Source organism: Populus euphratica, unplaced genomic scaffold, assembly GCF_000495115.2.
Source record: "Populus euphratica unplaced genomic scaffold, PopEup_1.0 scaffold10.1, whole genome shotgun sequence".
In the NCBI taxonomy this organism is placed as follows: Eukaryota; Viridiplantae; Streptophyta; class Magnoliopsida; order Malpighiales; family Salicaceae; genus Populus; species Populus euphratica.
In genome coordinates, this window is record NW_011499856.1 from 242,025 (window position 1) to 262,140 (window position 20,116).

At 35.1% G+C, this 20,116-nt stretch overlaps 2 protein-coding genes and 1 long non-coding RNA gene across 6 annotated transcripts; 1 reads left to right on the top strand and 2 right to left on the bottom strand.

Annotated features, from left to right (window-relative positions):
* Positions 1 to 429: 429 nt before the first annotated feature.
* Positions 430 to 4,270, bottom strand: LOC105123205 (uncharacterized). Of its 3 annotated transcripts, none has more exons than XM_011022716.1 (5): positions 3,281 to 4,270; positions 1,863 to 2,586; positions 1,016 to 1,254; positions 849 to 915; positions 430 to 746 (listed from the first exon to the last, which is right to left on the bottom strand). In XM_011022716.1, the coding sequence occupies exons 1-5, from the start codon at positions 4,168 to 4,170 to the stop codon at positions 702 to 704; spliced, it is 1,965 nt and encodes a 654-aa protein (XP_011021018.1). In that variant the 5' UTR covers positions 4,171 to 4,270; the 3' UTR covers positions 430 to 701. The 3 variants fall into 3 exon arrangements, with proteins under 3 accessions (XP_011021018.1, XP_011021016.1, XP_011021017.1); XM_011022714.1 differs by having other exon boundaries at positions 1,863 to 2,584; positions 3,129 to 4,267; XM_011022715.1 differs by having other exon boundaries at positions 1,067 to 1,254; positions 1,863 to 2,584; positions 3,129 to 4,262.
* A 2,317-nt stretch (positions 4,271 to 6,587) lies between these two features.
* LOC105123206 (Insulinase (Peptidase family M16) family protein) lies at positions 6,588 to 16,035 on the top strand. Of its 2 annotated transcripts, XM_011022717.1 has the most exons (19): positions 6,599 to 7,121; positions 7,435 to 7,510; positions 7,596 to 7,642; positions 8,209 to 8,321; positions 8,421 to 8,494; positions 8,633 to 8,728; positions 8,814 to 8,933; positions 9,922 to 10,155; positions 10,624 to 10,772; positions 11,017 to 11,173; positions 11,757 to 11,909; positions 12,198 to 12,577; positions 13,042 to 13,191; positions 13,327 to 13,509; positions 13,638 to 13,841; positions 13,927 to 14,033; positions 14,390 to 14,543; positions 15,206 to 15,327; positions 15,590 to 16,035. In XM_011022717.1, exons 1-19 carry the CDS (start codon positions 6,666 to 6,668, stop codon positions 15,831 to 15,833), a joined length of 3,219 nt encoding a protein of 1,072 aa, XP_011021019.1. In that variant the 5' UTR covers positions 6,599 to 6,665; the 3' UTR covers positions 15,834 to 16,035. The 2 variants fall into 2 exon arrangements, 1 of the variants encoding a protein (XP_011021019.1); XR_841815.1 differs by lacking the exons at positions 15,206 to 15,327; positions 15,590 to 16,035 and adding an exon at positions 14,942 to 15,189 and having other exon boundaries at positions 6,588 to 7,121; positions 14,390 to 14,834.
* An 894-nt stretch (positions 16,036 to 16,929) lies between these two features.
* LOC105123207 (uncharacterized) lies at positions 16,930 to 17,907 on the bottom strand. Its single transcript, XR_841816.1, has 2 exons — positions 17,482 to 17,907; positions 16,930 to 17,257 (listed from the first exon to the last, which is right to left on the bottom strand). It is a non-coding gene; the product is annotated as an uncharacterized LOC105123207 (long non-coding RNA).
* Between the last annotated feature and the right edge of the window lie 2,209 nt (positions 17,908 to 20,116).

The following is a 20,116-nucleotide window of genomic DNA, read 5'->3' on the forward strand; positions in this document are numbered from 1 at the left end:
ATTATTTTTAGCATACATATTTTTATAATCTATCTTTCTAAAATATCATTACACTTCTTCTTTTTACAAAATTATTAACTTAAATATTAGAGAATTGCACATCCATCAAGTAAAACCTTTTATAAATACTTTTTAAATTATTGACTTAAACATTAAAAAATCACACATCCATCAAGGTTCTAAAACCTTTGGAAATATTAACTACCAATATTAACTACCAACCATCTTAGCTTACCAATCAACTGTTATCAGCTATCGACCATTTGAACTTTCTTTACTAAGCCATCAAACAGGGATAATTGAACTAAAATATTAACCAACTACCAAAACATATCAACTTTATTAATAGAACTCATCAATCGCTGGGCACATGTTACATACAGCGCGTACATGCATTGAAATTAAATACAGGAAAAGTGGGGCAGACAGAGAGAGACAAGAACCTCCTGGTATATTTTTCAAGGGACCTTTCATCCAGCACGTCCGTGGTTTTTTACAGAAACTACTTACACATTTCATTTCCAAGTTAGTACACTAGTCAAAGTTTACTTCACACTACACAGATTTCCTTCACGAGGAAATACTTACAAAAACCATATGCATATGACAAGTAGTAGGAAACCTAAAAGGAGGGGCGAGGGTGCTCGACTTTTATCTTGAGCAAAAAACAAAAGAAAGCGAACTCTAACTTGCTGACAGTATCAACCATATCTTGTCATGTTCCTCCACTTATCCTTCAAATCAACCTGGAGAAATCATCAAGGGAAAAAAAAAAATACGACCGACATTAAAACAAAGAAAAATTGCCAATCAAACATAAACACTACAAGACAATGGATCTTGTGAACCTCAGTTCTCTCTTGAAACACATCACGTCTAGAGTTCCAGATCAGCTTCCAATTTCCTTTGCCATACCTTCAAAAGGAGAAAATAGCAAGAACAAGAATCCATCAAACAATAAAAAGCGAAAAAGAGAATATTAGTCATCCCTTAGATATAGGAGAACTGAAAAAACAGCGAAAGGAAACTTGATTTTCCTAATGCTTTGCCTAACAAAACTACATACTTCTTTACAGCCTCCCTCAAGGCATCTTCCTCCTCCAAACTCCACCTCTTAGGTTTTCTCCTCTTAGCAAATCTTGCCAGTTCATATTTCTTCAATGGTGAGACAGCCTTTCTCTTTGGGCTATCTAAATGAATTCTATTCATCTGATCTCCTGTTCCTTCAGAAGAGTCATCTATTGAATCGTCCCACTACAAGAAAATTATATGGTAAGATGCAATTAAAAATAACATGCTTGCAAACTATGAAAAAAGAAATGTAAGGCAAAACAAACCGAACAAGATAAACACTTCAAAGCAACTGTGAAACCGTATCAAAATGTCAAAAGGAAATATGACATTTCACTTATCAACATGAATCTGAAGGTCTTGGAATAAAACACAAAACACCTAACGTAATATTTTGTTGAAAACTAATCTAACTATCAGATTATCAACTCGTAAAAATCATTTCAATTGAAATGGAAAATAAATATGTTCTTTCAAATACTGAACATGACTTCCTATTAGTTACTTTTGATATGGAAAATCAGCCTCTATCTGCATAAACCTTTTACCAAGTAATAGCATGGTGCCTTGTCATTTCCATTCTATAGAAAACAGAACACCTAAAGACAATATAAAGACATTTGAACAGATGTTTGTACAGCCAAAAACCCATATGCCCTTCCATTCAGGAAAATATACTCAACAAACTGCAAAAATATACATACTTTATACAAAGGAGCAAAAGCAACCCCTTAACAATGTCATCCAAAAATAAACAAGCAGATTGGTTTCAATAAAAAAATGACTCATACCTGAAAGGTACGAGCAGTAGCATTCCGCTCCATTAAGCTAGGTTTAGAAACATTATTCTGATGGCTGCAGGATGTTACTCCAGTGTTCCCCTTTTTGCTGAGATTAGCTGAAAGATTAGGAGCATCCACGCCTTTTCCCTTCTCATTTCTTATTGAAGGTACAGCAGTTTGGTTAGTGAAATGATTGGCCGCATCCACTTCTGATTGATTCAGGTTTTCTGCAGAAGGTTCGACAGTGTGATTGGCTGAACGATTACATGCATCAGTATCTTTGCCAAACTGATTCTGATCTGAAGGCACAGCAGTCTGATTAGCTGAAAGGAAGGATGATCCTGCATCTTTTCCATCCTGGTTTTTTCCTGGAGGATCAGGATTTATTATTTTTCTAGCCAGTTCAGAAATAACAGTATCTACACCTTTTCCACTTTGTATTTCAGCTGAAGTACCCTGATTAGATAAGTTCCCTGCCATTTCAGCCATTATATTATCAGCCTGCTTTATGGTATCAGGAAGAGGATCCTTAACCCTTGCTCGCAGCTCCATAGAGCTAGCTATGAGTTTTCCTCGCACTGTATTCACTTTATCAGTAGTTATAGTATCATACAAACTAGATGCTACGACCCCTACAGCAGTTTCAGTATTTGTGATCTTGACAGGACCTTTAGAGCGTTTGATAGGAACAACATGCCTGTGTTTCCGAACCATATTGTTCTTCTGAATTTCTGCATGAAAAGAAATACAAGAAAAAACAAAACAGAGAAGAGAGATGAATACAGTTATCACGTGTGCATCAACTATGTCAGTCAGCACAACATGAACCATCATACAAAAAGAATGATTTTTATTCAGTTGTATGCACATATTGGATTCTCAACTATAAGGGAATTATAGCCCTCGCATACCCAAAGCAAAAAAAAAAAAAAGAACAAGAACAAGACTATCATGAAAGTGCAGAAATGAAACACCAAAATGAACAAAACTAAGAACAAGGTGTACTTTCACAACAGAACAGAGCACCCTTCCACGACGCATTTGACCCACAAAACAATCCCAAATCATGTCATAAACTAAGTCTACTAATAATAATAAGCTCAAATGACACACTTGATTGTTTGTTCTTCCCTTGTCATAAGATTTCCTCAAACATCCAAAACTAGTCAAGCAAACCATGATAACACACAATACAGCCAAGACAAACCAATCAAATAATAATAAAAGGTAAACAGCATAAAACCATGACTAGCAAACCGGGGGGAAAAAACCCACCGCTGCTTTTCTTTGCAGGCTTATCAGCAGGACCCAACTCCAAATTCTCGTCATCTGACCTCGAACATCCCTCTCCAGCATTGACATCTATACAAACCCTACCGCCACCCACATTGACTTCCATTACCCCATTTTCCCCACCCCCTCCCTCCCTACTTTCCTTTGCAGGCATATCAGCAGGCCCCAACTCCAGATTTCCATCAGCCAACCTCGAACATCCCTCTCCAGCATCAACATCAACACAAACCCTCCCGCCACCCACATTAACTCCCGCCACCCCATTTTCACCACCACCTCCCTCCCTAATTTTCTCCACGAGCCCATTCAACTCCCCACCACCTAAATTTACTTCAACCCCCTCATTTTCACCCTCCCCTCTCTTCCTACACAGAAGACCACCATCCCCTCTCATCTCCATCCTCGCAACCATCTCAACAAACACCGGCCCACTAACCGCAACAGCTTCCCCTAAGTAAATCCTAACCATCTCCGCAGCCTCATTCCTAGTATTCATTTTCAACCACCTCTTAGCGACCGCATCGTCCTTCAACGCCACTTCCATATCCTCAGAACATTGCATCAATTTACCCGTTACCAACTCACTCTTCCCCTCTCTCTTCAACCCAGCAACCCTCTTCTTCCAAACCCTCTCCACCGCCTCCAAAAACTTCCCCTTTCTCGCCCTCTGTAAATTTCCCAGCATATATTTCACCGTACACTCCACCGCCACAGCACAATAAGCATCCTTCATCGAATCCATTATCAAGTCCCCCTCATTCCTATCAATTTGCTCGACCATCTCAATCGCATCAAGGGTTTTCTCAGAAACCGAACCGTCTTCGATGTCGGCATCGATTTGACGGAGAAGAAGGGTCTTTTTGAAACGAGGGCTGGTGTTTGACAACGGGACGTGACGGTTGGTGAGGATTTTGTTGATTGTGAGGACTGGGATTTGTAATTGACGGAGTATGAATTCGATTACCCATCGAGTGATATCTGGGTCGAAGCTTCTTCTTCCTGTGGTTGCTGCCACTGATGACATGTTTTTTAGGGTTTTTACATAGAGATTGAGAAGAAATTAGAGTTTCTAGGGTTTTTTTTTAAATAAAAAATATATATAGGAAAAAAAGTGGAAAAGCAAAGAAGAAGGGTGGGATAATCTTGACTCTAAAAGAGTGTATTTTGAAATTTGAAAAAATTGGTTACTATCAAGGAAACCTTAATTTTATATTCCCTAAACTAAAGAATTGTCTTCTCATCCTTTGACTCCCAATTTATTTTAATTTTCTCAATTTTACATATAATATCATCCACATCAGTATTACTCGATAAAAAACATTTAAAACACAAACATGTTTCTTGGAAGAAAAAAAATCGAAACATAGAACAATTATGTTTTAAGAATATTTTTTAAGTAATTTTTTTAAACTTTCAAGACAAAAAAAAAAGAACACAACCAAATATATGTATTTCGACTATCATTTATTATTTTTATTTTAAGATAATAACTAAAGTTATCCATCGCCATTGCCTCTGTAGTGGGTAATTAAGAGCTCAAGAACTGCTGTATAATTGGGCTATGAACATCTTACAGAGTTGAAGTACTGGACCAACGTGGCTGTGATGGAAAAATCTACAGCTGTAGAATGCATGCTCTGGTGTGTCTGCAGAAGACGATTGTTCGATTGCTTGCTAAATTTGCTTAAAATGATGATGATCTTTATCTTGCTTGTAATGGAAACTGCAAATCACAAATCTCCTCGCCATACATTGGCGTTGCCTCTTCTTTTGCTGCATCATGTTGAGGTTAGCCATTGTTTGCTTGGATTTTAAGAATTTCTCATGTCTGGAAGAAAAATGATGACTGAAGATTCAAGCCTGTTAAAGACTCCAGTTCAAGGAGTGTTTGCACCTTCACCTCGACAGTCGACACCTCCAAGAGGGAGGGAGGACACTGGCTCCAGCTGAGCTACAACTCATTGGCCGATCTCTAATATTCTTGAGGTTTTTTTTTTTTATTATTATTATTAACGTGAATTCAGCTTATTAATACCTTATTAATACTTTAACTAATTATATGAATTTTAAATTTAATAATTATATATATTTCTAATAGTTCTAGAATTGATTGTGCTTGGAGTCATAATATCTTTATATTTGATGCAAGAAAAATTTATAAAGAGTAAATCCCAGTAAAATAATGTTTAGGTGTTTGATAAAAATTGATTTTTAAAATATTTTTTATTTAAAATTATTTTATTTTGTATATGTTATATCAAAAATAAATTTTAAAAAATAAAAAATATATATTATTTTAATATATTTTTAAATAAAAAACACTTAAAAAAAAACTTGGTGCGCTACCTTTGTATTTGGTTTAAACGCTGAATTAAAAGCTTACATCATAGATTCTTTTCCCTAATTAAAAATAAATCAAGAGATAGCTGGGACAAAACACAATGTTTTTAGTTTCATACGTGGCGAATTATCATTTGTTAGTTGACTCGATAGTGTGAGTACCGCCGCGTATGATTACGATAGATGGGAAGGACCGTCTAGGAGACCAGTATTCTTTGCGTGAGGTTTCCTTAATGATAAACTTAAATTAGTCCTCCAACTATCCGATAATTCTTAATTACATCCCAAAACTAAGACTTTATAATTGATTTTCTAATATATCGAAGTTCCTCAATTAGGTCTGTCCTCGTTATGTTATAATATCTTATGACTAAAATACATAATTTAGGAAATAAAATGATGTTTTCATCAAGAGAAATTAATGTATTTTAATAAATAATTTGTTATAGTATATTAAAGCATCAAATTCATTAGCTCGTTTAGATTTTTGCCTATCTTATAGTTATATCCACTTTAAACCATGTTGAATTCTAGATTCAATGCTCTAAATAAATTATTTTTACATAATTTGATTTATAACGATAAATCATATATGTAATAATTAAAGTTACGTGAATTAACATTTTCATATTCGAACTTTATTATATAGAAGACAATTCTGATTTTTTAATTTAGATTATACTTTATAATATATTTACACATAATAAATATTATATATCATAGAATTAGAATAGTATCATCTAATTATTAACTAGTGAAAACTAAAAGGTTGTTTTTATGGCAAACTGTGATGTTGGATGCTCCTAAATATTTTTTTTCAGATTAAATATGTGTTTGAAATTGTGGTATAAGATATTTTTAAAATAGATTTTTGCTTTAAAATATATTAAAATAAATTTTTTATAATTTTATAATTTTTTATATCAATATATTAAAATTATTATAAAACACTAAAAAAATCATCAATTTAATATTTTTTCCAAACTAAAAATATTTTAAAAAAACTCAAAAAATAAAAAGTAGAAACTCTCCCAAATACAACCGGTGGCCTCCAATCAAATTGTTATCCCTAAAATTGATTTCAAACAAGAATATTACTTGAAAAATAGTAATAAGTAGGGATACAATTGAGGAAAATACTTGTTTGAGGAATACATTGAGAACCAACCATCGCCTTCCATGTTTAAGATCGCTGCAGCCTTCGGTGTGTGCAAGATAGGGAGCCCTTCCTTTCAAAAGCCTCTCTCTCTTGGAATTACCTTTTCTCCTCAAACTCAAAGAAAGAAAGAGAGAGGAACAATGGTGGCGCTTTGCGTTTCAAGGTCAGACGACGTCGTAATAAAGTCACCGAATGATAAGAGACTGTATAGAGTGATTGAACTAGAGAACGGACTCTGTGCTTTGCTCGTTCACGATCCGGAGATTTATCCAGATGGAGTTCCAGATAAATCTGGAACAGTAGAATATAGTGAAAACGATGTTGGAGAAGAGGAAGACGATGACGATGACGACGAAGAAGAAGAAGACGGAGAGGAGGGGGAGGAGGAGGGGGAGGGGGAGGAGGAGGAGGAGGAGGAAAATAGTGAAGGTGAGGAAGAGAAAGGAAAGGGAGATGCTTCTTCGCAGACTAAGAAGGTTAGTTATTATTCATAAATCTTCGAATAGAATCTGTTGGGACTACCGTGAGTGAGTTTTAGGTTTTGTAGGATTTCTTAATTGATATATTATATATAGTTGACGAACTGTTTATACGAGGCTGGATAGTTGAAATTTCATTTTTATTTTTTTAGGTTTTGTAGGATTTCTTAATTGATTTATTATATATAGTTGAAATTTCATTTTTATTGTTATTTATTCATGATTTTTTTTTCACTCATTATGAATATGGTAAAAAGAAAGTCTTGAATTTGATGATGGGAAATTTTGTGGCTTTTTATTTTTTCTGCAGGCAGCGGCAGCAATGTGTGTAGCAATGGGGAGCTTTTCTGATCCTGCTGAAGCCCAGGGTCTTGCTCATTTTCTAGGTTTGATTAATTGCTTAACCTGTTTGTAGCATGTTATAGTAAACTTTGACGTGTAGGTTCTTACTACAACTTCAATATTTTGCAGAACACATGCTTTTCATGGGGAGTGAAGAGTTTCCGGATGAGAATGAGGTTTGTTCTCGGGCATGTTCTTTTCATTAAGCACTGCTTGCAGAATATGGAAAAATAACGAGGAAAGAAACTGGAGAGGTTGCTTTGAGTCCATTCAAATTCAATTCACTCCTTCATGTATTTAGATGCTTTTAGCTAACAGGATATGTGACTTATCCTTACGACGACAACTCCATCATAGATGTGGTTACTAGGGGTTTAAGCAGTACCTTTTTTTTCACTTTAAATTTTCATCGACTGCAAGGATAAATGAAGCGTCACACAACAGAAATTCTGAACAAGTTTTCCTTATTCAGTTAAGAGTCATCCATGGTCATGAGTGTCTTGGCTTCTGAAAAGCAATGACCTTTTGGGCAATATATATTACTTGAGGGTAATCAGAACGCAAAATTAGCCTTGTATGCATACACAGAAGCCTGTTCCATTATATTTGTTATTTCTTTTCTTTTGAACATTGGAATAGTTGCTTTTTACAAGATATATGAATGTTTTTATTGTCGCTCAACATTCAGAGCTATCAAGTTAAGAGTAGATTGGCCTTGCAGTTTGACCTTTTCCTTTTCTAGTATGATAGTTACTTGTCCAAGCACGGAGGCTCATCAAATGCATATACTGAAGCTGAGCATACCTGCTACCATTTTGAAGTCAAACGTGAATTTCTTAAGGGTGCTTTGAGAAGGTAAACACATATTTCTGAATGGATAGATATTTGTGCCAGAATGTCTTTCAATAGTAGGAGATATTCTAGATTTTAATGTTGGTCTCATTGCTTTAACAGATTTTCTCAGTTTTTTGTTTCACCCCTCATGAAATCTGAAGCTATGGAAAGAGAGGTACTTGCTGTTGATTCAGGTGTGTGCCCCTCTTCTGAGTCCATTCCTTGGATTTCCTTTCCAAAGTCTTCAATACCCACAATTTCTATGTTATTATTTGAGCTGTTGGCATATTTCTTGTTGTTAAATTATGTATATTTGAATTGCATGGATCTAGAATTTAACCAGGTTTTGCAAAGCGATGCTTGCCGCCTTCAACAGCTGCAATGCCATACATCTGGACCTGGTCATCCATTTAACAGATTTTCCTGGGGTAAGCTTGTCTCTGTTATGTGTCTTTTTCGGGTATGCAAATGTGTATGGGTGAAACTGAGTGCTTTCCTTTTGTTTCGTGGAAGGCAATAAGAAGAGCCTTGTTGATGCCATGGAGAAAGGGATAAATTTGAGGGAGCACATATTAAAATTATATAGAGATTACTACCATGGTGGGCTAATGAAGCTGGTTGTCATTGGAGGAGGTAAGGTTTCCTTTAGGGATTCTTATTCTATGTGATGTACTGTTTAATATGTGCTTGGATGAGAGAACTTGTATGAGGTTTTTCTCTCTTAATAAACATGATTTGAGGAAAGCCAGTTAGCAGGACATATATTCACTTAATAGCTGCTTGTAGAAGTTTTTTTTTTTTCCCTTATGGGTTATTGTTTCTGGATTTCACTTAATAGCTGCTTGTAGAAGTTTTTTTCTTTTTTTTCCTTATGGGTTATTGTTTCTGGATTCCATGGAATGAGATGGTCCAGATGTCCTTTGTGAATGATTATATTGGATCCTGTGGAAATGGAGATACCCCAGTATTAGAATGGCACTGATGTTGGTAGGGGGAGGGAGCATGATTAGGTCAGGGCTCTCCATTCTGTTGTAGTAGAGGTGGCAATGGTCATGAGTGGAGAGTTAAAAATTGAGGATTACTTTTAGCTTGGACTATAGTGATGGAAAGAGCTACGCAGTCCTGAAAATGAATTTAGGGAAAAGCTTACTTCCAGTCAGTAGCATATATATATATATATATATCTTCACAACTTCTAGATGGAAGTTTGCATACCAACTTTCCTTTCCTCATCTAGTATCAATACTTCCTTTTCTTTTCTAAAATACTCCTTCAACACTCATTGGCACTTGTGTTGAAGCTTCCTTACTTTTTCTCCAAAACAAATTGGTTATTGAGCCTCTTGCATGTGTATGTGTTTTTAGTGGATGTAGATCTTTGACTGCACAATTTGCCAATATAGGGGCACAGTTACTTCCAAATTTTTCTGTTTATTTTAAAAGGTTTGGGTGGAAGTGGTTCTTCTAATGGACATAATTTTTTGTAAATGAAATGTTCCAATAGAGGGTCAATTCCACATTTTACAAATGTGCAAATTGTTCCAGTTGGAATCTAATTTGAAAAGTGATCTTACACACACAACACATTTGTCTTTTGATGTTAATTCTAAAAAATGATGCAGAACCTCTGGATGTACTTGAGAGCTGGGTTACTGAATTGTTTGCTAAAGTCAGAAAAGGTCCTCAGACAAAGCCAAAATTTCAGGTGGAAGGCCCTATATGGAAAGCTGGTTTGCTTTATAGGTTAGAGGCTGTAAAAGATGTGAACATCCTCGATTTAACATGGACACTACCTTGTCTTCACCAAGAGTATCTGAAGAAATCTGAAGATTATTTAGCCCATCTGCTTGGGCATGGTAAGATATACACTTGACATCTTAAATTTCATTGTAACCTTTCAATAATCAAACTCTTTGTGTTTTCTGCTGCATGCATAAGTGACTGTGTATGCTCACATGTTCATGATAGAAAATGGGATTTTCTGAACGAAACGCTACATTAGAGCATTGGTGAGAAAATCATTTCTAGATTTCACTATTCTCTAGCTCAGCGCTAGAATTCTGCAAATGCACAAATTTAAATAAACAATTACTGATGTCATACAAAATGCGTGAAACCTTTTGTCTTACTTTTGTGTATGTAGCATCTTGCAATGATCTCTGTTCTCAGTTCACTTTTCATGTTTCTAGTTGCCCCTTGATATTAAGCATGCCATTCATGAATGGTTTGCGAGGATATTCTCTTGTTCTGTGTAAGCTGTTGTGTGGTTGGCCTCTCTCTTTTATCTAAATTTGTAATTTCAAGCACATGTGTACACTTTGCAGAGGGAAAAGGAAGCTTGCATTCATTTCTCAAAGCAAGAGGATTGGCAACTTCCTTGTCTGCTGGAGTTGGGGATGAAGGAATGCATCGATCTTCTTTAGCTTACATCTTTGGCATGTCCATTCACTTGACTGACGATGGCTTGGAAAAGGTTTTGTCTGTCTTGTCTTGTATATCTTGAAGATTTTTATTTTTCTGCTCTGCAGTGCTATAGTCCTCATTTTTAGAGGATCTCGAGGAGCTGCTTTTAATGTGGAGCATGTCCACTTGCCTAGACCATAATATTTTAGTCATTCAAGCGTTACAAGTTGTTTGAATTTATTGCTCATTTTTTTTATGAAGAAAATCATGCCCTTTCAGCTGTTGTCACTGATTACAATGATCTTTATTTGCAGATTTTTGACATCATTGGCTTTGTTTATCAATACCTTAAGCTGTTACGAGAAGTTCCGCCTCAACAATGGATATTTAAGGAACTACAGGATATTGGAAACATGGAATTTAGATTTGCAGAAGAGCAACCTCAGGATGATTATGCTGCAGAACTTGCAGGTTTGTCTTTGTTGAGTCTTGCTTGCATCTATCTTTTTGTGGTGTGCACAACTGGTACTAGTTCTACTTGTAATTTGTTGTTTAAAAAATTTGGTAGAGGTTCCTGCAATTATTGCAGTGTATGCCCTTTGACGAGCAAATAAATCATTAACTTTCTTCTGTTGAAATTGAGATTCTTTTTTTGATTAGAAGTTCTATATTTTTGCAACTTTTTTCCATTGCACCAATCAATTCTTTAATGGAGAATTGTGGGGACAATTCTCATACTGCTAGTTACTTGACCTTACCTGATTGTTTATGCAAGGTGGTGAATAGTTCAGACAGAACTGTCTATAATTTCTTATGTATCCTTGGTTTCATGGTTTAACATGTACCCTTTCATGGTCATTTTGAAGCTTGAATGACCAAGATGTCTAGTAGCAACATGATGCAGGCCAGTTGCTATTTTCTATATGATGACATTTAACAGTGACAGCTTTCCTTCCTGTCATGTCTTTCCCAGACAATTCAATATCATTTTGAGCATCTTTATGATAACGATCTTCTATTTTAACAAACTAAAATTGGCAATTTTCTATTGCAGAAAATTTGCTTGTTTTCCCAGCAGAAAATGTTATATATTGTGACTATGTGTACAAGATTTGGGATGAGAAAGCTATAAAACGTTTACTGCAGTTCTTTACACCAGAAAACATGAGGATTGATGTGGTGTCCAAGCCATCTGTGAAGTCTCAAGGTAATGGTTATTCCAGTTTTTCAGTGTTCCCATATTTGATGGGATTATCATTTTACCTATGTAAAATATAAAATATAGAACTGTAAATGGAGATATAATCTGTGAAGGGAAAACTTACAAGAAGAACAGTATCTATTGCACAATTTTATGTCAAATTTTTCTATGAGAGTTGTGGCTATTACAATATAATGTACTTGATTTCTTCTGGCAATAATATACCAGAAGCTATATTTCAACTTAAATGATTGAGCTGTTTACTCCTTTCTTTCTCTCCCCGTCCTATTTCAGATCTCCAATGTGAGCCTTGGTTTGGATCATCTTATATTGAAGAAGCTATTCCGCCGTCTTTGATAGAAATATGGAGGGATCCACCAGAAGTTGATGTTTCATTACATATGCCTTCAAAGAATGAGTTTGTTCCAAGTGACTTTTCAATTCGTGCTGATAACTTAGACCATGATCCTGTCAATGCATCCTTCCCAAGATGTATAATTGATGAACCATTAATGAAGTTCTGGTACAAGCTTGATAGCACTTTTAAAGTACCTCGTGCAAATACATATTTCCGCATATATCTGAAAGAGGGATATGCAAGCGTGAAGAGCTTTCTCATGACTGAACTGTTTATTCTCCTTCTCAAAGATGAGCTGAATGAGATAATTTATCAGGTTCATTGCCTATCTTTTATCTGAACGAATTCTCCACTTTTGTAATTTATCAGCTGAATGAGACAATGACTTAATGAATGAGTGACTTTGCCTTGTTTGTGATTTGTTATGAGGACAACCATACATGTGTTATATTGAGATCTGATACTATTTCTATTGGAGCTTATTTTTAATGGAGACTTGATTACAGTAGCAACTTATTGCATGGACTGGTTGCCCTAGTTGTTTGAATCCAGTTATGTTGTTTTTGCTGGTATAAAAGTTAGTCAAATGGCCCTCAAATCTCATTGCACAGAAATGATAACTTGTCGAGCTAGACCTTGCATTAGCTTGTTACATTATTTTCATAATGCTGGTTATTTGTTCTCATTTTGTTTCTGACATTTACTTTTTACCCTGTAAATTTGTTGTTTTCTGTTATTGTACGTATCATATGACAGGAAATTTTTATTGTTTCTCTGCAGGCCAGTGTAGCAAAGTTGGAAACATCCATATCTCTTGTAAGTGACAAGCTGGAGCTAAAGGTTTATGGTTTTAACGAGAAGCTCCCAGCTCTCTTATCTAAGGTTTTGGTGATAGCGAAATCTTTTTTGCCATCTGATGATCGTTTTAAGGTACACATACTCTGGTGTTTGGTGTCAATAGATATCCCAATGTGTTTTTAATTTTTCAACCAAATGCCTGCTCTAATGCGCTGCACTTATTTGGAGATAGAGTAAAGTTTCTTTGCTGGTTTCTGAGCATGACAGGTTATTAAAGAGGATTTGAAGCGAAATTTAAAAAATGCTAATATGAAGCCTCTAAGTCATTCATCATACTTAAGGCTTCAAGTTCTGTGTAAGAGCTTCTATGATGTCGAGGAGAAGCAGTGTGTTCTAAATGACCTGTCTCTTGCTGATTTAAATGCATTTATTCCTGATCTTCGTTCACAGGTATGCTTAACTCATGGCATGTTAAAAGGTCGTCTTTTTCTTCAAGATTGGTATTTGTTCATTTTGGCATGCCATGCCTTGCATACTGTACAGGTCTCTAAATTTAAATGTGTCTGCATATTGTACAGCTCTATATCGAGGCCCTTTGCCATGGCAATTTGTTACAAGAAGAAGCAATCAACTTATCAAATATAATTAGAAATAACTTGTCTGTACAACCACTTCCAGTCAATATGAGGCATGAGGAGCATGTAATATGTCTTCCATCTAGTGCCAATCTTGTGAGAGATGTCAATGTGAAGAATAAATCAGAAACAAACTCTGTGGTCGAGGTAATTGAAAATTTACTAATTTAACAATTTTCCTTTTCCTGATATGATCCATTACATGCTTTCTCCTTTTTGTTCTCCACTACAGCTTTATTTCCAAATTGAGCCAGAAGTGGGGTTGGACTCAATAAAATTGAAGGCCTTGGCAGATCTTTTTGATGAAATTGTGGAAGAACCACTTTTTAATCAGCTAAGGTTATTTTTTGGAGGTTTTTTCTGTTTTTTTGGTTATTGGTTTTTTGTATTAAGTGGACTGGGAAATATGCTTACATTTTGGGGGGAAGCAAGAAAATGATGGTGAGTCATGCTAATGAGACTTGTGTCCCAGAAATTTACTTGTGTGTGAGTTTTTGCTGTTCTCTTGGGTCCGTGTAAACAAAGGTGCAGTTGTCTACATATACTATTGGATGGGCATAGAGAATGATTTAGAGATATCCAGATTGTTATGCCCACCCTTTAAAAAGAAAACCAAATTTTACGTAGGATTTATATTTACTCGATTCTTTATTCTCTTTTCCTACTGAAAGTTTTCTATCTATTTTGAAATACAGGACAAAAGAGCAGCTTGGCTATGTTGTTGAATGTAGCCCGCGTGTGACCTATCGTATTAATGGGTTTTGTTTCATAGTCCAATCTTCCAAGTACAACCCAGTTTACTTGCTAGGAAGGATTGAAAATTTCATAAATGGGCTTGAAGAGTTGTTAGTAAGCATCCAAGTTCCATGTTCTCGTATACTGCTAGTTTCATATATTTTTGCTCTGTTTGATTGTACATTATAGTTATTGTCTTAAGAAGCTTGTCCTTGTCCACTACAAGGACCATTTGCTCAATTGAAATTATTTACTTGGATGGCTCAGGGGAAATTGCATCTTTTGGGGCTCCCAAGTTAGATGGTTTGGGCATTCAGTTGATGCAGTAGATATTGTGAATATGAATTTTTTAATTTTTTCTTGTTAGAACAATCATTTTGCGTTGATTAGCTTAATGCTTCTGAGGTGCCATCCTGGTTCTTACATGATGCAGTAGATATTGTGAATATGAATTGTTTAATTTTTTCTTGTTAGAACAATCATTCTCCGTTGATTAGCTTCATGCTTCTGAGGTGCCATCCTGGTTCTTATATGGCATGCTTGTTCTTTATGTGCCTTTGTTCTCTCATGGACAGCTCTTTTAATTATTCTTCCCCCTCAAAAGTATTTACCATAAATTTTCTCATTTAACTGGATTTTAACTTGTATAAATGTCAACTGTGTTAAAGCATCAAGGGGCTTTCAACAATGATATATGGCACTTTTAAAATGCTTGTTTTTTTCTTTCTTTTCTTTTTCTGCACAAACAAATTTGGTTCTGATATGTTGGTGAGCAGGAAGGACTTGATGATGCATCCTTTGAGAACTACAGAAGTGGGTTAATGGCTAAGCTACTGGAGAAAGATCATTCCCTCCAGTATGAAACCAATCGGCTGTGGAATCAAATAACCGATAAAAGGTACTGCTATCTATATACTTTACTCTGACATGGGTGGTAATTTTTAATTCAATTAAAACCACTTGAATCAAATGAGATCCCCTAACCCGTTTTAATGCACTGCAAGCAGACATTTGAGCATCACTGAGCCCCTGATTCTATTGGATGATCAGGACTGTGGAGCCATGATTCTTAACTGAATTTAAAGCATCTAATGTTTGCTTCTTGTTGTGTGAATGTGGCATTTTGCTGATAGTAACCCTACTTGGGTTTTGATTTTCAGGTATATGTTCGACTCCTCACTGAAAGAAGCAGAAAATCTTAAAAGCATCCACAAGAGTGATGTAATCAACTGGTTCAGAACCTATTTGCAACAATCATCGCCGAAGTGTAGGAGACTTACAATTCGGCTTTGGGGTTGCAACACTGACTTGAAAGAAGTTGAAACTCGAGCAGATTCTGAGCAGGTTATCACAGACATCACTGCCTTTAAGGTATCATCCGAGTACTATCCGAGCCTTTGCTGAATATGTGAGAAAATTCAATTCATGCAATAACCATCGAATGCCAGGTTTGAACAGAAGATGGTAGGTGGATTGGAAACTATATTATCTCTTGCACTTCAGAATAGGAACTGAAAATAAAAAACATTGACCATTCATGTCACACTATATTCTTTTGGAATTTTTGGAGACCACAAATAAAGTTTGTTCTATTTATTTATTACTAGTTTTTTTTTTTTTTTCTCATCACCTGTTCTGGTTCGCGCTTTCTTAAAATAGCAATCAAATGAAAACTACATGTTGTAAGATATTGGATATTTGAATGAAAATCTTTGTAAAATTTTGAATAAACTGCAATATGTTTTTGCTAGCTTTAAAAAGTTACATTTGATACCAACAAATTTTTGTATTTTAAATTTTATTTAGTAGAGAATGATGTTTAATTAAATCCAAGTATTCTTAAAAATCTGTAACATAATTCAAGTTTTAATATTATTTCGTATTCTTGATTCAAGTAAGAGATTTCAATTTTATTTTTTTATCTAAAATTCAATATTGATTACTAATAATCTCTTCTTTTTAGAAACACTCTTATCATGTGGGGGAATGTTTTTCTTTATAATCATGATATAAAACTATGAAGTCTTGTTGCTAATCATAGTAAATATTTTAGAAACAATAAACAAACTTGAATTTACAGAAAATAATGAAATCCTGAATTTTGGGTTTCAGCCCTGTAATCTCCCCGTTCTTCCTTCACAACTCGAGAAAACGAAAGCCATCGCACCGACATAAAATGCATGAAAGTTGAACTATGGTTAGTAAACCTTACCGAGATTGACACGGGTTAGCTTAAACTTAAATTTTTTATTAAAAAAAATCGTTACAAAGTTGTTTTCTATAATTTTTTCAAGTCAACTAAATTATTATTGATGACCTATAACTTGACCGACAAGCCAAGTTCATACAGGTCTTGAACTAAACATGTAAAAATCTCACAAATTCAATCCAATAATAATTTAAGAAGCTGACATTGGAGTAACCGTTCCCAGCCAATGTGGGCTGCATCATTGAGAAAAAATTCCGTAAATGGTATATCAAAGCACATTAAGAACCATCATGATAGAAGTTCACCTCATCTCTCTCAAAATTTCCAACAAGAATGCACATGGTAGGGTTTGGCTTCGTCATCTAGCTATACCACCATTCTCATACTTTTTCCAAGCTGAGAACAGTTATTCAAAGGTCTTGATCTTGTTGCCCTACGAGTGGGACTAGCAATAGACAAACCCTAGTGAGGGGGGCTTTTCACATTGCCCTCCTCGCCAACAAGAAAAAACACACACTGCAAAACTCCCACGCTTCCTTGTGGACATAACTCGCCATTAGCATACCCTGGAAAATGATGTGTCAAGCCTTGAGAATCACAGGTCCTGTTCCTAGCTACCCTACATTTATCAGGAAACTATATTAGAAAATACAAAATTCTCTCTTTTTTTATGGCAGAAATTGTTCTTTCTTCAAGAAAGCAGCTAAATCCCCCCAAGATTTCCTTGTTGGATCTGTATCTTTGAACCTTGTCATCACATAGCAATGAAACAATAAATAAGGTTGCTGTCAGCTATTATTTCTGAACAGAAAAAACAGATGCAGAGAAGAAAGAAACACATACTTGGTTTAAAAAACAGAAACAGAAACTATTTCTTAGACAGTCTTAAAATGAATTTCTGTAATTTCAAAATAAAAAAAATACAGAGAAGCATGTACTCTCTATCCTAACTATTTCCGTCTTTTCTACCAAACGATGTCTGATACTGGCTTTTGGAGGGCTGGATCTGTATTTCTTTACAATGGAAGGTAAAGCGACAAAAACATAGACATAATTAAGAAAAATAAACTGTATGTGTGGAAACTCCACATGTAGCCTGGAAGGTAGAAGACATAATTAATGAAGGCCTGCCATTGAGGACAAAAAGTTGATGTATTCACCAACAGACCCTGAAGTAAGCTAATCAGGGACACTGGCTGGTGGAGTAATGTTTTTGAAGACAAGTTTTATACACTTGCAAAGCTGTTTATTTTGGCTCTTAATTAATATAAAAAAATAAAAATATGACCACTGAATCTTGTATTTGCTCAACCACTGCGTATGATATATGCATGAGATTTTGTATGTATGATAAATGAAAAAATAAGAAGAAGAAGAAGATTGAGAAGATGCATGAATATGACATTGGTGGCCGCAAAGCCGGAAGTTGCATGTGCTCCTAACATGGTAGGACCGCCAATATCAAATTAGCGGCATAAAAGAATTGTACGCCTCTATCAAGAACGGCAGCTAGAACAGCTGAATCAACTCCAAGCCCTCGTACGTAGTTACCTATCTCGATCTGGTTTGATTTGTCTATCTGGTTATTCGTCGGTTCAAAATCTAGTATGAGATATGTTAGTTACCTATCTTCAAGTCCACATGAAGTTTTAGAGTAGGTTTATGTTGAATCGGCCAGTTGTCCACGATCTAGATCTTGGCGCAGGTTAAATTCCTGTGCGTGCTCTAATGGCCATGCTTCAAGTTCCACCATGCCAGAAACAAGGTTCCATATATGCTAACTCAAGGCCATAAAAAGCAGCCCATAACTCCGACTGCAACGAAGAACAGATGCACACAATATTGCCATATTTAAGTGTGTCAAGTGCCATTTGACCATAGTAAATGTCATTCAATACTTTCCCATTTAGAGGACTCCCACGTATAAAACTGTTCTGCCAAAAATCCATGGCTAAACAGCAAGCACTTGCTCTGATTTTCTTCTTCTTTTTTTCTTTTTTTTTTATAGATTCGTCTCATCTCAAGTACTTGATTTCTAAACTTCTACCGCAACTATGTTTGGTATCGCAATCTAACCGTAAATTATAGTTTCACCACACCATGATTAAAAAAAAAAAAAAGGATCACCAGAACACACCATATATAGGAATCCGTAAATTGGAAACAACATCTTGGTAGGGAATCTAATTTGATGCTCTGTAGAAGCATTTCTTTATCCTGTTCGAGTCCACGTGTGAACATAACCCTATAGAATGAAGAGAAGTGTAATTGGTTTTGTGTATTTTACTACCGACAAACAGCAATGGATGTTTCATGGCAAGGCTTGGGGATAGATTCAAGAACAAGAACAAGAGAAGTCGTGCAATCATCTAATTAAACAAGTAGATCAGATTGTCATATTAGCACGTAGGCCTTTGATTTTATATCCTTGCATCCAAACAATGTATCTCCTTCTGTTTTGATATGAAGTTCGGTGGTGATTCACATCCTTGGAATTTGTATTTATTAATTTTTTCAATTAACTCGATTAAAAACTAATCATCTAGTCAAGTACAATTAATGATGTCTTGGGCAGTAAGAATCTCTACCACCCAGCACAAATATATGGTAATGTCTCAAGTCACCATGCTATCCTTAATTAACTAGAATCTTTTTTTTATTATTAATATAGATATCCGGATAACTTATGTGTATTTTAATTAATATTTTAAGTTCTTAAATTAATCGACGGTTTAAAAAACTATTAAACATAGCTTAAAAAAGAAAAAGAAAAAAAAATATAGTATTGTGTTTCCCTCCTCCCCCGACAAGGAGAAAGAAAGTGAAATCCAGAAGCCCTCCTCCTTATCCACACATAACATACGAATTTAACCAAAAAAAAAAAAAAAACCTTATCCATACATGCTACATATGCTTAATCCTTAGCATTCATCAAGGTAACTTTTACAATATGGAACATAAAGACAAGCTTGGCGAGGATAGAACACACACAGACACACACAGTGACACAGATACAATTATATAAGGTCACACGAGACATTATTCACGTGTGGACGGTGCAATCTTTTTTATTGTTCATGGCGAAAGAATGCATGAAGATGCATCTTAATTTACATTTGTGATTTTTAACTCCTTTTCTCCCTGTAACAAACATGTATTTGTATTAAATTTAGACTGATTTGAGGCTTGATTCGGAGTTAATTCTAAAAAAAATTAAAATAATCTTATAAATTAATTTAAAATTTGGTTATTTTGTTAAATTTAAGTGAGATTAGACTCAAATACTTTCAAGATTTTTTTATTTTATTTTTTTATCTAAAATAGTGTTTGTAAAAGGAAATAGTAGTAAACGACATTTCAAAGAAGCCATATCTCTACTACATCAATGGTGTGTTTAGCACTATATTTTAAAAATATTTAAAAACATTAAAAAAAAATAGTTTGAATTAATATATTTTTTATGTTTTCAAATGCTAAT

Excerpts from the sequence above, each read along its gene's own strand:
- LOC105123206 (XM_011022717.1), top strand. The coding sequence starts at position 6,666 with ATGTTTAAGATCGCTGCAGCCTTCGGTGTGTGCAAGATAGGGAGCCCT. Across the intron at positions 13,510-13,637 it reads TTCCTGATCTTCGTTCACAG|CTCTATATCGAGGCCCTTTG; the intron begins GTATGCTTAACT and ends CATATTGTACAG. Across the intron at positions 14,544-15,205 it reads ATGGGCTTGAAGAGTTGTTA|GAAGGACTTGATGATGCATC; the intron begins GTAAGCATCCAA and ends GTTGGTGAGCAG.
- LOC105123205 (XM_011022714.1), bottom strand. The coding sequence starts at position 4,170 with ATGTCATCAGTGGCAGCAACCACAGGAAGAAGAAGCTTCGACCCAGAT. Across the intron at positions 2,585-3,128 it reads GCCTGCAAAGAAAAGCAGCG|AAATTCAGAAGAACAATATG; the intron begins GTGGGTTTTTTC and ends CTTTTCATGCAG. Across the intron at positions 747-848 it reads TGTTTCAAGAGAGAACTGAG|GTTGATTTGAAGGATAAGTG; the intron begins GTTCACAAGATC and ends TGATTTCTCCAG.